Source organism: Thamnophis elegans, chromosome 7, assembly GCF_009769535.1.
Source record: "Thamnophis elegans isolate rThaEle1 chromosome 7, rThaEle1.pri, whole genome shotgun sequence".
Lineage (NCBI taxonomy): Eukaryota > Metazoa > Chordata > Lepidosauria > Squamata > Colubridae > Thamnophis > Thamnophis elegans.
The window spans coordinates 9,267,084-9,279,323 of record NC_045547.1 but is presented as its reverse complement, the minus strand read 5'-3'; the positions used below and the strand labels follow the sequence as shown (position 1 = coordinate 9,279,323).

General features: G+C 43.9%; 1 protein-coding gene across 9 annotated transcripts in view; it reads left to right on the top strand.

Moving 5' to 3' along the window:
• Positions 1–12,240, top strand: part of SOX5 (SRY-box transcription factor 5) — a 640,060-nt gene that overhangs the window by 464,631 nt on the left and 163,189 nt on the right. For 7 of the 9 annotated variants that reach the window (XM_032221314.1, XM_032221307.1, XM_032221310.1 and 4 more), the window contains one exon: positions 6,340–6,463. In XM_032221314.1, coding sequence (XP_032077205.1) covers positions 6,340–6,463 — 124 coding nt within the window. The remainder of the gene's footprint in view (positions 1–6,339; positions 6,464–12,240) is intronic. The other 2 variants (XM_032221306.1, XM_032221312.1) reach the window with 1 other exon arrangement.

Sequence of the window (12,240 nt, the reverse complement as noted above, 5' to 3'; positions counted from 1 at the left end):
ACAACGGTTCCATTGAGTCTGTTAACCTTGTGTCGCTCTGCAAAAGGGCACAGTTGATCAGTCACTGCATTAAGCCAGCCTGTATAGACGCTGTACCTTCCCAGCTGTACAGGGGCGGAAACATCAGTTATTCATCAAAGGATGGTAGATGTCTCATTCTCCTTCCAAAGGGGAGGCAGAGGGAGGCCTTCATTGTATTCACAGGGCAGGCTAGTTTTTCATTCCTGCGTTGATGGATATGAAAAAGCTCAGTCCTTTTTTTGGTGTTGTTTTTTTTAAAGATGCACACAGAGGGCCAGTACTTGGAATGGGGGGGCACCTGCCAGACTAGTTTTAAAAGAGACTTGCTACCAATCAGTGGTGGGTTTCAAAAATTTTTGGAACCTACTCTGTGGGTGTGGCCTCCTTTGTGGGAGTGGCTTGCCAGCCATATGACCTGGTAGGAGTGGCTTGCCGGCCATGTGTTCTCTCTCTCTCTCTCCTTCCTTTTGTCTCTCTGTCCCTTTTTCCTTTTTTTTCTTTCATCCTCTCACACTTTTTCTTTCCTTTTATTTTCTTTCTTTCTTCCTTCTTTTCTCTTTCTCCTTCTCTCTGTCTGAGTGTGTGTGTGTGTGTGTGTGTGTGTGTGTGTGTGTGTGTGGTGTTTCAAAAAAATTTGGAACCTCTTCTGTAGGTGTGGCCTGCTTTCTGGGTCCACTGGTGGAACCTCTTCTAACTGGTTCAGTAGATTTGACGAACCGGTTCTACCGAACTGGTGCGAACAGGTAGGAACCCACCTCTGCTACCAATGTTCCATCCCAGGCTTGGCTTTGCTTCTCTTCTTGTTAGTTGCAAAATTGTGTCCAACCCATGCTGACCCCATGGACAACGTTCCTCCAGGCCTGCCTGTCCTCTACCATCCTCTGGAGTCCATTTAAGCTCATGCCAACTGCTTCGGTGACTCCATCCAGCCACCTCATTCTCTGTCGTCCCCATCTTCTTTTGCCCTCCATCGTTCCCAGCATGAGGCTCTTCTCCAGGGAGTCCTTCCTTCTCATTAGGTGGCCAAAGTACTTGAGTTTTCTCTCAGGATCTGGCCTTCTAAAGAGCAGTCAGGGTTGATCTCCTCTAGGACTGACCGGTTTGATCATCTTACAGTCCAAGGACTCGCAGGAATCTTCTCCAGCACTAGCGTTCAAAGGCCTCCATTCTTTAGCGCTCAGCCTTCCTTATGGTCCAACCTTCCCAGCCATCCATTGCAACTGGGGGGAAAAAACTGCCTTGTCTAACATTTTGGTTGGCAGGGTGATGCCTCTGCTTTTTAGTCTGCTGTCTAAGTTAGGGTAGCTTAACCCCTTGGCCCATCAAGTAAGGGGTTCTAAGACTTATAGGCTGCCACAATATCATGTAACACAGCTGCTTTCCAGAAACTTATGTTGAGAAGAGAGAAAAAAAATCCTCAACTCTGGAGGTACTTTTCACATTTTCTGCATGTGAAACCGTTGGATGTGCTACAAGAAGACATATGGCTGTTTCTGCAACTTGCCCCGATTAGAAATGTTTAGCAGCCTGCAGATCTCTAAATCGAGGCTCCGTCACTTCGTTTGTTTGTTTGCTTAATTGTGCAGTGGTTCTCTTGTCTCAGTGGTCACTGTGTCTAGATGGGGGTTTGCAGGTATCAAAATAGCCATAATGTAAAATTGCTGTTTCAAAAACTGTAATAATGGAATTATGACACTCCATCTCCCATAATAAGGAAAATAAACAGATTTGAATAGTTGGAAAGTAGCGGGCGTCTGCAAGGAAGAGTCCGAATCTTTCAAGGGTGTGGGTATGGCTCGGCCCTTTTTTTTGACATTTAGATACAGAGTTTTTAGGATGGACTTGAACCCTTGATGGTGGATGCCCTGAGTTCCACTGTAAGTGTCAGGTGATGAGGATTTAATAGCTGCCAGCTGATGCAAGGTTGTAAACTGTAAGCTGATCCAATAAGGACATTCAGCAATGAGTTGTCTATAGGTGGCCATTAGAGGGCACTTCTCTCGTGGTGTATCTTATTTTCTCTTCTTGTGTCCGTCGCTGAGTGGTAAGGGATTTATCTACCTTGTGTATGTCTGTATGTATTTGTATGTAAACCACTATTAATTGACCAAAGGCTTTGTGTGTGCTATGTGCTGTGTTGGGCTCTGAATTTATCTCATATCAATAGCCACTCTGCCAAAACTCTTGACAGTAAACCAAGCTAGAAGAAGGTGGCGAAAGAGGATCTGTTTTTTTTAAAATGTTTTCCTGTGTGTAGCCTAGCAACAAGTCTAGGCAAACAAACCTCGCGCAAAGTTCCCTCCAACCTCAAAAATAAATACCGCGTGGGGGGCACCTGATGCATTTGATTCCTAGTTCATTGTTACGCTACCTTTCATAACAATGACATTACCTGAGCATTGATCTCCTTTAGAAATGAAATGGAACCCTGGAATTAAAGTTTTTCCTTGCTCTACCTAGCTTGTAAAGGAAACTAGATTGTTTTGTCTGAGATATTTTGGTCTCCAGGTAAAAAAAAATATTCACCAACTTTCTGCTACGTTTACCTTCAAGATTTAGCTTCCTTTTGTCATCTGGCACTTTTCTTGTTTTCTGTACTCTCTTCTCCCTCCCCTTTTCCCCTCTCTCCTTCCTTCCTTCCTTCCTTCCTCTCTCCTCTCTCTCTCCTCCTCCCTCTCCTTCTCTCCTTGCTTCCTTGGTTCCTTCCTTCTTTCCCTCCCTCCCTTCCTTCCATCCATCTTTCCTTTCTCTTTCTCTCCTCTCCCCTCCCTCCCCCCTTCCTTTCCTCCCTCCCTTCTATCTATCTTTCCTTTCTCCTCCTTTCCTCTCCCTCCCTTCCTTCCTTCCATCCATCTTTCCTTTCTCTCTCCTCTCTCCTCCCTCCTTCCCTCCCTCATTCCATCCATCTTTCCTTTCTCCTCCCTCCCTTCCTTCCATCCAACTTTACTTTCTCCTTTTCTCCTCCTTTCCCTTCTTCCTTCCATCTATCTTTCCTTTCTCCTCCTCTCCCTCCTTCCTTCCTTCCTTCCTTTCTCCTTCTTTCCTCTCCTCTCCCTCCCTTTCATCCATCTTTCCTTTCTCCTCCTCTCCTCTCTTGTGTCAAGCATTTTACTTATTCGAGAAGTAAAGGACAGCATTAAAATGTGACAATAGTTTTTTTTTTTGGTAATGTTTTCCTAATGGCTCCTTTCCCAGTCAGGAATGCATTAATACAACACATTGGCTGGTTTATCCAGAAGTCTCTTGTAATCAAGTGCAGACTTGCAGGGCTGTGTCTGAGTGTGTGCATGTTTGTGTGTCGCCAGTACTAGTATGTGTGTGTGTCTATGTTGCTTTAGTTTATATTAGCCCTGGAGGCAGAGTTAACACTTAAAATGGGACAAGAGTTTGCAGCCATCAGAGAACTTTCCAGCCAGCTTCAATAACATCACTCTCTTTTTTTCTTTCTTTTTTTGTATATAATTTTTTTTTTTGGCAGGAAAGACTTCAGTGCAACCATCTGTCTCTCTATTAGTGTTTTGAGTTCTGTTTTGAAGCTTCTTTGCTTGGCAAAGTCATTTTCATACATGGAACTCTTCTTCTTTTCTCCTTCCTTCCTTCCTTCTTGCCTTTTTTTCTCTCTTTCTTTTTTTTCTTTCTTTTCTTCTTTTTCTTTTCTTCTTCTTTCTTTCTCTTTCTTCTTTCCTTGCTTCTCTTTCTCTTTCCTTCTCTTCCTCCTCCCTCCCTTCCTCCCTTCCTTCCTTCCTCCTCCCCTCCCCCCCCCCGGTTCCTTGCTAATACAGTGCAAAAATCAATTCACCTTCAAAGGAGAACACATTTCTTTGTCATTTAAAACAGGGGTCCAACCTTTCAGCCCTCAAGGACTACTCAGTTCCTAATTTTAAATCCCACGCACCACTAATACAGTGGTGGGTTGCAATATTTTTAGTACTGGTTTGGGCGCGCTCGCACGCAATGTTTCTGTGCGTGCAAAGAAGCGATGGGCGGAGCCTCCTGCTGCCGCTACTACCATTCGGCCGAACCGGGAGCAACCCCAGCGCACTAATATAACTCCCTAATGAATGGGCGGGTGGCTAAGTAGTCATGTGACTGGGTAGGCATGGCCAACTCGATTTCACTCACACCAAAGGGCACCTCTCCGGCCCCCACTCGCCCCTCTCCTCTCAGCCCCTCCTCACTCCCTGCCCGGCTCCTTAGGGCCCCAACAGGAAGCAGTTGTTGGAGCTAAACAGCCACCATGAGAAAGAGTTGGCAAAATAGCTGGCTCAGTTCAAATTGGATCTGACCGAGAAGGAGGCTCAGCAGAAGCACCTCACTGAGGACTACCAGCATAGGCTTTCCAAGCAGAGGGAAGACCTGCGTGAGTGCAAGGCCAGGTGCCGACGCCTAAGGCTCAGTGGGCTGAGATGAGCCAGTTCCAGGCCATGATGCAGTCCCACTGGAATGAGGCCCTCCGGCTCTTTGCCACCAGTGGCTTCCCTCCAGCCCTCCCAAAGCCCCATACCAGGAGGCTGAAGCAGACCCCAAGTTGGAATTTCTTCCCCCCTCTACCTGCACAAAAAGACCCCAAAGGGGGAGACTCTCTGCAGTAACACAAACATCATTGCATGTATCCGGCCCAGGGGCCGTGGTTTGAGGATCCCCGATTGAGTGCAATATAAAAAATGCAAATTTTTTTCTGCGACCACCAACATTTTTTCCATGGACCATCAGTGTCCATGGATTGCCAGTTGGTGTCCGCTGATTAAAAAGGGGAGGGGAAAAGTAGCAAATTAGGCAATAACAGGATTATTCCAGGTCATTAACATTTCTTTCTATTCGAATTTACCTTTGGGTAAAAATCTGGTTCAATTTTACAGACATCCGTAGGTATAGGATGGCAGAGCGCTTGGAAGCATGACGGGCTGGCATTACTTTGCAGGTGCTGAAATGTTTTGGTCAAGTGAAATTGAATCCTTGCAACCACAATAACATGTCATTATTAAAGAACTGCTCAACTAACAATTCTGCAACACTGTTTTTAAAAGGTGTGACTCTAAAATAGAACGGGAACGGAATGAGGGAGTCAAGAAGAGGGGGAAAAAATCTTATTCGAGATCCAAATGGACTCAAAATAGATCTGTGTGGTGCTATTGCTCTTTCTGTGGTCCACAGAGGTGGGGATATTTCCAAACTCAGATTGTCCCAAAAAATCAAATAATGTCATATATTTTTCCAATTTCCAATTACCTGTACTATAGTTGTAATCCAATCCAAGTAAAATGAGCCCCCCCCAAAAAATAGAAGAGAATATTTGTAACTCAGGGTTGAACTGTATGGTCCTTGATGTTCTCTGAGCTTGGTTCTCTTGGAGACATCTCATTACACAACTAGTAATCTCATCAGTGCTAGAAGGAAGTGTAGTTTGTGGTGGGGGAGGACTTTGGGGTCCTTGATGCTCTCTGTGCTTGGTGGTTTTCTTGCAGACATCTCTTTACCCAACTAGGCAACATCATCATTGCTAAAAGTGTGGTTTCTGGGGAGGAGGAGGAGGAGGAAGAAGAGAAGGAGAGGAATAGGACTGTGGGGTCCCTGATGCTCTCTGAGCATGCTTGTTTTCTTGCAGACGTTTCATTACCGAACTAGTAACATCATCAGTGTCAGAAGGGAGCAAACCCCTCTCCCATCTAGCACTGATGATGTTATCTAGTTTGGATAATGAAATGTCTGCAAGCTCAGAGAGCACCAAGGATCCCACAATTAGGCCACTCTCTAGAGTTTTTCTGTTGACTAAGATATCTGCAAAAAAATAAGCTTCCAAGTCTTGCTGTGCTATTTTATCTCTACTACCACATTTTCCCCAAATAAGACTGGGTCTTATATTCACTTTTGCTCCAAAAGACGCATTGGGGTTTATTTTCTGTTAAGGTCTCATTTTCTGGGAAATGCAGTACTAAACGCCTCCTTCTGGAGTATGATCTTAACTGAGACTTATTTTGGGGGGTAGCGCTTATGAGCATCTTGAAAAATCGTGCAAGGCTTATTTTCCAGTTGGGACTTATTTTGGGGGGAAAACAGAGTATATCAAAGACTATTTGGCCCCATGCTACACAACCCTTCAGGCTTTCCACCACATTTCAGGTCCTTGGCCACCCCAGGAGCACAGCTTCACCTGGTGAAAGAAACACCTCGAGGGAAATATCTTCCTTTGTATACGCAGAATTTCGTGCAGTCCCAACAGTGAGCCTCTGGAAGGATATCTGACAATTGCAGCCTTGAATCTTAAGGCTAACCGTTAAGCTGTAATACTTGGTTTGATGTTTACCACCTCTTGTCCAGCAGGTCCAAGGTCAGCTACCACCACTAATGATCCCCGTGTTCCCCCCAGACCAGCGAACCCTAGCAGCAGCAGCCCAGCAAGGATTTCTCCTGCCACCTGGCTTCAGCTACAAGACAGGCTGCAGTAAGTTACTCAGTTGTTTTCAAGCAGGGGTGATGGGCCTAAAGTGGCGGACGTGAGCTGGCATGGGGTAGCAATGATACACTATCATAGGCAGGCCATCCCCATTCAAACTGTATATTGTGTGGGTCAGAAGGTGGGCCGGAAGGTATCTGCAGACTTCTCACATCCAGGGTGGGATTCAGATGGTTCAGACTGGTTCAGTGTCAGCGTTCCAAATATCATACAGAATTAAATCAGAGTCCAAGGCACAGCTATCCTTAAAGTTCCAATTTAATAAGACAGACATGTTGGCATCGTACTGTGGAATCCCAATTCTGGAAGTTACATCGGATTCCCACCCAGTTGAAAGTTCATGATCTTGTCCCCACACCCACAAATCCATCACATGGTCTAATCTTCTTCTCCCACGCTGGCATCTCCACCCAGCGCTTCCGGTCAGGTGCAGAGGTGCGGAGACAAAAGATGACCTTGGGCTTCTGGAAAAGAATGACAACACCACATTCCACAATCCTACTCCTTTCTATTCCCCCTCCCAACTACTACACTAATGAAACAGCATAATGAAATAAGAGGAGTGTGGCAGGCCAAAGATCCTAAAAGGGATATAACTGCAAGCCTGACACTCAGAGGAACTGGATGTTAATTTTAATCTGGTTCGCCAAGCCGGTAGTTACAAGGAGCAGCCAACCTCTCCCATCCCAGGAGTCTCCACGCAGCCTGTTCATCATGCCAGGTAAGTTCAGGGCCCACATGGAGCTCCTGGGAGGGTGAAAAACGAACCTTCCAGAAGTACTGGAAGCCTCCAGTGGGTCTCCAGAGCCTGGAGGAGGACATTTTCATGTTATTTTCTTTTGACCCCAAAATAAGCACTTATTTTCGGGGAGGTCTTGTTATTTTGAGGTACAGGAGGTGGCGAGCGTGGTCACCTCATGGCTGCTGCTGTGTTGCAATATTTGGGAAGGGCTTATTTTAGTGCATGCGCTCAAAAGCCCGATTGGGCTTATTATCTGGGGAGGTTTTATTTTCAGAGAAACAGTATTAGTATTAGTGCACAGAGTGCTTCCGTACCAGAGACAAATTCCTTGTATGTTTAATCACAGTTGGGCAGATAACATCCTGGGTTGTATAAACAGAGGCATAGAATTAAAATCACATGAAGTATTTGTACCGCTTTAAAGCCTTAGTAAGGCTACATCTGGAACACTGCATCTAGTTTTGGTCACTACTTTACAAAAAATGTTGAGACTTTGGAAAAGTGCAAAGAAGAGCAACTAAGACTTAAAGGCCTGGAGACTAAAACATATGAAGAAAAATTGCAGGATTTGGATATGGCTTAGTCTAGAGAAAAGAAGGACTAAGGGGGACATGATAGTAGTATTCCAATATTTGAGAGGCTACCACAAAAAGGAGGTCAACTTATTTTCCAAAGCACCAGAAATTGGACCAAAAACTCCACCACTGGAATTGAGGAGAAACCTCCTCACAATGAGGACAATTAACCAATAAAACAATTTGCCTTCAGAGCTTCATCATGAGATTTTTAAGAAGAGATTGGATAGTTGGACCCGGATTGTTGTTGGGGGCAATATGCTGACTCTGTAAACCGCTTAGAGAGGGCTGAAAGCCCTATGAAGCGGTATATAAGTCTAACTGCTATTGCTATTGCTAGTCACTTGTCTGAAATGGTATAGGGTCTCCTGCTTGAGCACGGGGCTGGACTAGAAGACCTCCAAGCTCCCTTCCAGCTCCTATTCTATTCTATCCTATCCTATTCTATTAATTCATTATTTTCTTTTCAATCAAGATCTGTTTCTTACCAGGACTTAGTCAATGCAAAGAACAATTAAGAAAGCTGGGTTTAATTAGGAGTAAAGCCACACCTTGGAGGTGATGAACCCCTCCCATAGGAAACAAAAGAGGAGTGAATGGGGATGGGCTTTTTCAGGAAACAATTCGCTCCTTCAGTTGTTTCAAGAGTGGAAAGTTCTGTTTGTGACTATAAGAAACTCTGTGCCAAGTTTTGCCTTGCCCTGCATTTGGAAACTAGTTATTTGGCAGCTCTCCAAATGAGATAAGGTTTGTGTTTAAAACATTCCTCTGAAAGACCGTTTCCTAAGCCTTGCTGACTGGGAATGAAAGGAATCAGTCGTCTTTTTGCCAGGACCAAGACTCTGCTTCTTGCTTTTTAAGGAAATCTGGGTGAGAACATCCAGCCCTTTCTTGCATTGCCCTCCAACTGATGAAAGAAAAGAGAAGAACGCAACAATTTAGTCAGACGCCCTTCTCAAACCACCTGTTCTGTACTTAATGAAGAGGTTTAATTTGCTCTTTTTGCAAATGACCTCCCAATAATGCGCAAGCACCATTAATCTCAATGGGAGTTCGGTGCATAGATCGAGGCTAACATATGCCTCTCAATTTATGGGCGAAAACAAAACATGAATTTACAACGGGTTTAAAGGCTGGAAAGTTGAAGATTAATTCTGGAAGGTTTTGCTTTCAGACATCTGTCCGTCCGGGTTTTTGTGAGTGAGTGTGTGTGTGTGTGTGTGTGTGTGTGTGTAACAGCAGATGTGAGTATTTGGGCCCTTTTATCTAAGCTTTTATAGATCCTTGCCTATTCCTGTCTTGAAGACATGGCTTGTTTAAAATAAAACAAATAACCCAGAAGGAGGGGAGGAAGAGATTGGAGCTGCCTTTGTTTCAGCAAGCAGATTTATCTTGGTTAGGAATTTCATAAAACTGCCTTCCTTCATTTCCGGTTATCTAACTCTTCTGACATCAGTTTTCTATCTCTCTGAAACGCTCTTGTTCTGAAAACTACAGCCTTCGGTCCTTCTCTTTGGCTTTATTCCGCATCAGTATATCATTGACAAATTCATGAATTCGTCAATTGTCTTTTGTTAGCCCTGGATACTTCACTGAAAGCAAATGAATTCGTTTTGGAACCCCCCCCCCCAAGCAACCCTAAGCAAATGACAAGGGCCATACCATAATGTTACTATCTCTCTCTATAGATAGATAGAGATAGATAGAGATAGAGATAGATATATAGATAGATAGATGATGATAGATAGATAGATAGATGAGATAGATAGATGATGATAGAGAGATAGTAGATAGATAGATAGATAATAGATAGATAGATAGATAGATGATAGATAGATAGATAGATAGATAGATAGATAGATAGATAGATAGATAGTAGATAGATAGCAGAGGTGGGTTTCAAATCCTGGTGCTACTGGTTCACTCGTGCTCGTGTGTGTGTGCAACACTTCTGTGCATGCAGTGGGTGGGCAGAATCTCCCACCGCCACCAATACTTGTTCAGCCGATCCGGGCTGAACCAGGAGCAACCTACCTCTGATAGATAGGTAGGTAGGTAGGTAGGTAGGTAGGTAGGTAGTAGGTAGGTAGGTAGGTAGGTAGGTGGTGGGTGGGTGAGTGGATGGGTGGATGGATGGATGGATGGATGGGAGGGGGGAAGAGGGGGGAAGAGAGAGAGAAGAGTGCGATAGATAGATAGATAGAGAGAGAGAGAGAGAGAGAATTTTTGTTAAACAGTTTTTTTTAAAGACTTTTTTTTTTTTTTGCAATTTCCTTCTGTACAACATTTCCACCTCGGTATACATCCATTCTAAATACACTTCTCCACCCCTTTATTTCAGTTTCTCTTTGTCTATATATATGATAGTATTATATCCATTCCTTAATTTACAATCCTTCATTATGTACCATTTCCATTTATAGGTGTTTGTTCATCTCTACCTATACATTGCTAATGTCCAATTCCTCTGTCATCTTCGTTTAGTCTTCCTTAAGCTTTACTCCTGTCCTGTAGCCATTTGTACCACTTGTTCCATACCATATAATATTCCGTTTCCTCCTTTTCTTTTATCTCTTTTGTAAGTTTGTCCATCTCTCCACAATCTTAACACTTTCATTATAACATTCCTCTCTGATGGTATATTCTCCTTCTTCCAATTTTGTGCATATATTATTCTCGCTGCCGTTATGATGGGTGTAATTAAATATTATGGGTTTTTTTTCCTTGTAGGTATTCCCAAGAGAAATAATTCCGGTTTCGTATCTATTTGCTGTTTAGTGAATTCTTCAAGCCATTTTCTTAATTCTATTCAAATATTGTTTAGCCTTTGGTCATAACCACCACATGTGGTAATATGTTCCTTGATTTTGCCTACATTTCCAACAGTCCGGTGATAAGTTTGGGTAGATTTTAGCCAGTCTCCTTATTGTTACTTTTGAATAGCGTGATGCTGATGATGATTTTTACTGAACTGATGTTTCACATGCTGAAACTGTAGGGTGCTTCTATATATGTCTGTACACCGAATGAATAAAGTTTGCAGGATAGCAGAATAAAAGCAGAACTGTTGTAATTAAACCAGATTGGCTTTTACGGGTTTAAAAAAACTCTGTTAGCGGAGCAAAACCTCCCCCCCCTCCTGCCGCCTCCATAAAGTCCTATTGTTATAAAAAAAAAAAAAGTAGTCACTTTTTAGGAGCCCTGCCCTAGACATAATTGGATGCCACACTCTTTTTGAATGCTGGAAGAAATGTTCAGTCCCAAGTGGGGAGAAGACACTGGATTCATGGAAGTTGCTTGGAAAGAAGGTTTTAATGATGGACATGACCACATGGCTTGAAGGTGTTGGGGAATTTAAAAAAAAGGGGGGAGAGATGCTGATAGTACCTGAGTTTGATACCTCTCTGGGCTTTTGAATTTGAGCTTGTATTCTGATTGGTTGTCAGACTCCCATGGGGCCATGCAGGAGCAACTCTGTAGGCTGTCCTGAGTCCCAGGCTTGGTTGAGCCTTGCTGGATGATATAATTTTCCCAGGTGCCATGCGGTGAGATGGGTTAATCCTATCACGTCCTGAGGACCATGTCTTAATCCCATCACCCTGGAGCTAAAGGGGGGAGGGGAGCTGCAGGGAGCTGCTTTGTCTTTAAAACATGTTTCTCCTTTTCTCATCAGGGAAAAATAATATCCTGCCTTTTTAATATTTCCTAGAATATTTCATTCTTCTAGGATGGGTGTGTGCTAACTTCCTACATGAAGTTGGGGCATAGGGGGCTATGGAGTGGATTATTTGCTGCGGCCAACTCGCTGCAGGACAATTTAACTAATCAATTTAATTATTCAAAATAATAAAAATGTCATAATTTTTGTCATTCACATTCCATTCTGTCCCTCCTTTTGCAAGCTTTCCTGAATGATCTGATTCTACCATTCCTTTGATATTCATCTAATTCTTGTCCCACGGCAAATTGCCCCAAAGGGGAGTTGGCCATGGCAAAGTGTGATAGGCCCTCTGATAATACAGGTACTGCGAGACTTACAACCACAACTGAGCCCACAATTTCTGTTGCTAAGGGAGACAGTTGTTAAGTGAATTGCATCCCATTTTGTGACCTTTCTTGCCACACTTAGCAATAGCAGTTAGACTTATATACCGCTTCATAGGGCTTTCAGCCCTCTCTAAGCGGTTTACAGAGTCAGCATATCGCCCCCACAGTCTGGGTCCTCTTTTCACCCACCTCGGAAGGATGGAAGGAAGGCTGAGTCAACCTTGAGCCGGTGAGATTAGAACCGCTGAACTGCAGATAACAGTCAGCTGAAGTGGCCTGCAGTACTGCACCCTAACCACTGCGTCATCTTGTTAAGTGAATCGCTGCAGTTGTTGCAGTTGACTTTGGCTTCCCCATTGCTGGTTGCCAAGCCGTGGCATTTTGATCACTGGGGCTGCTGC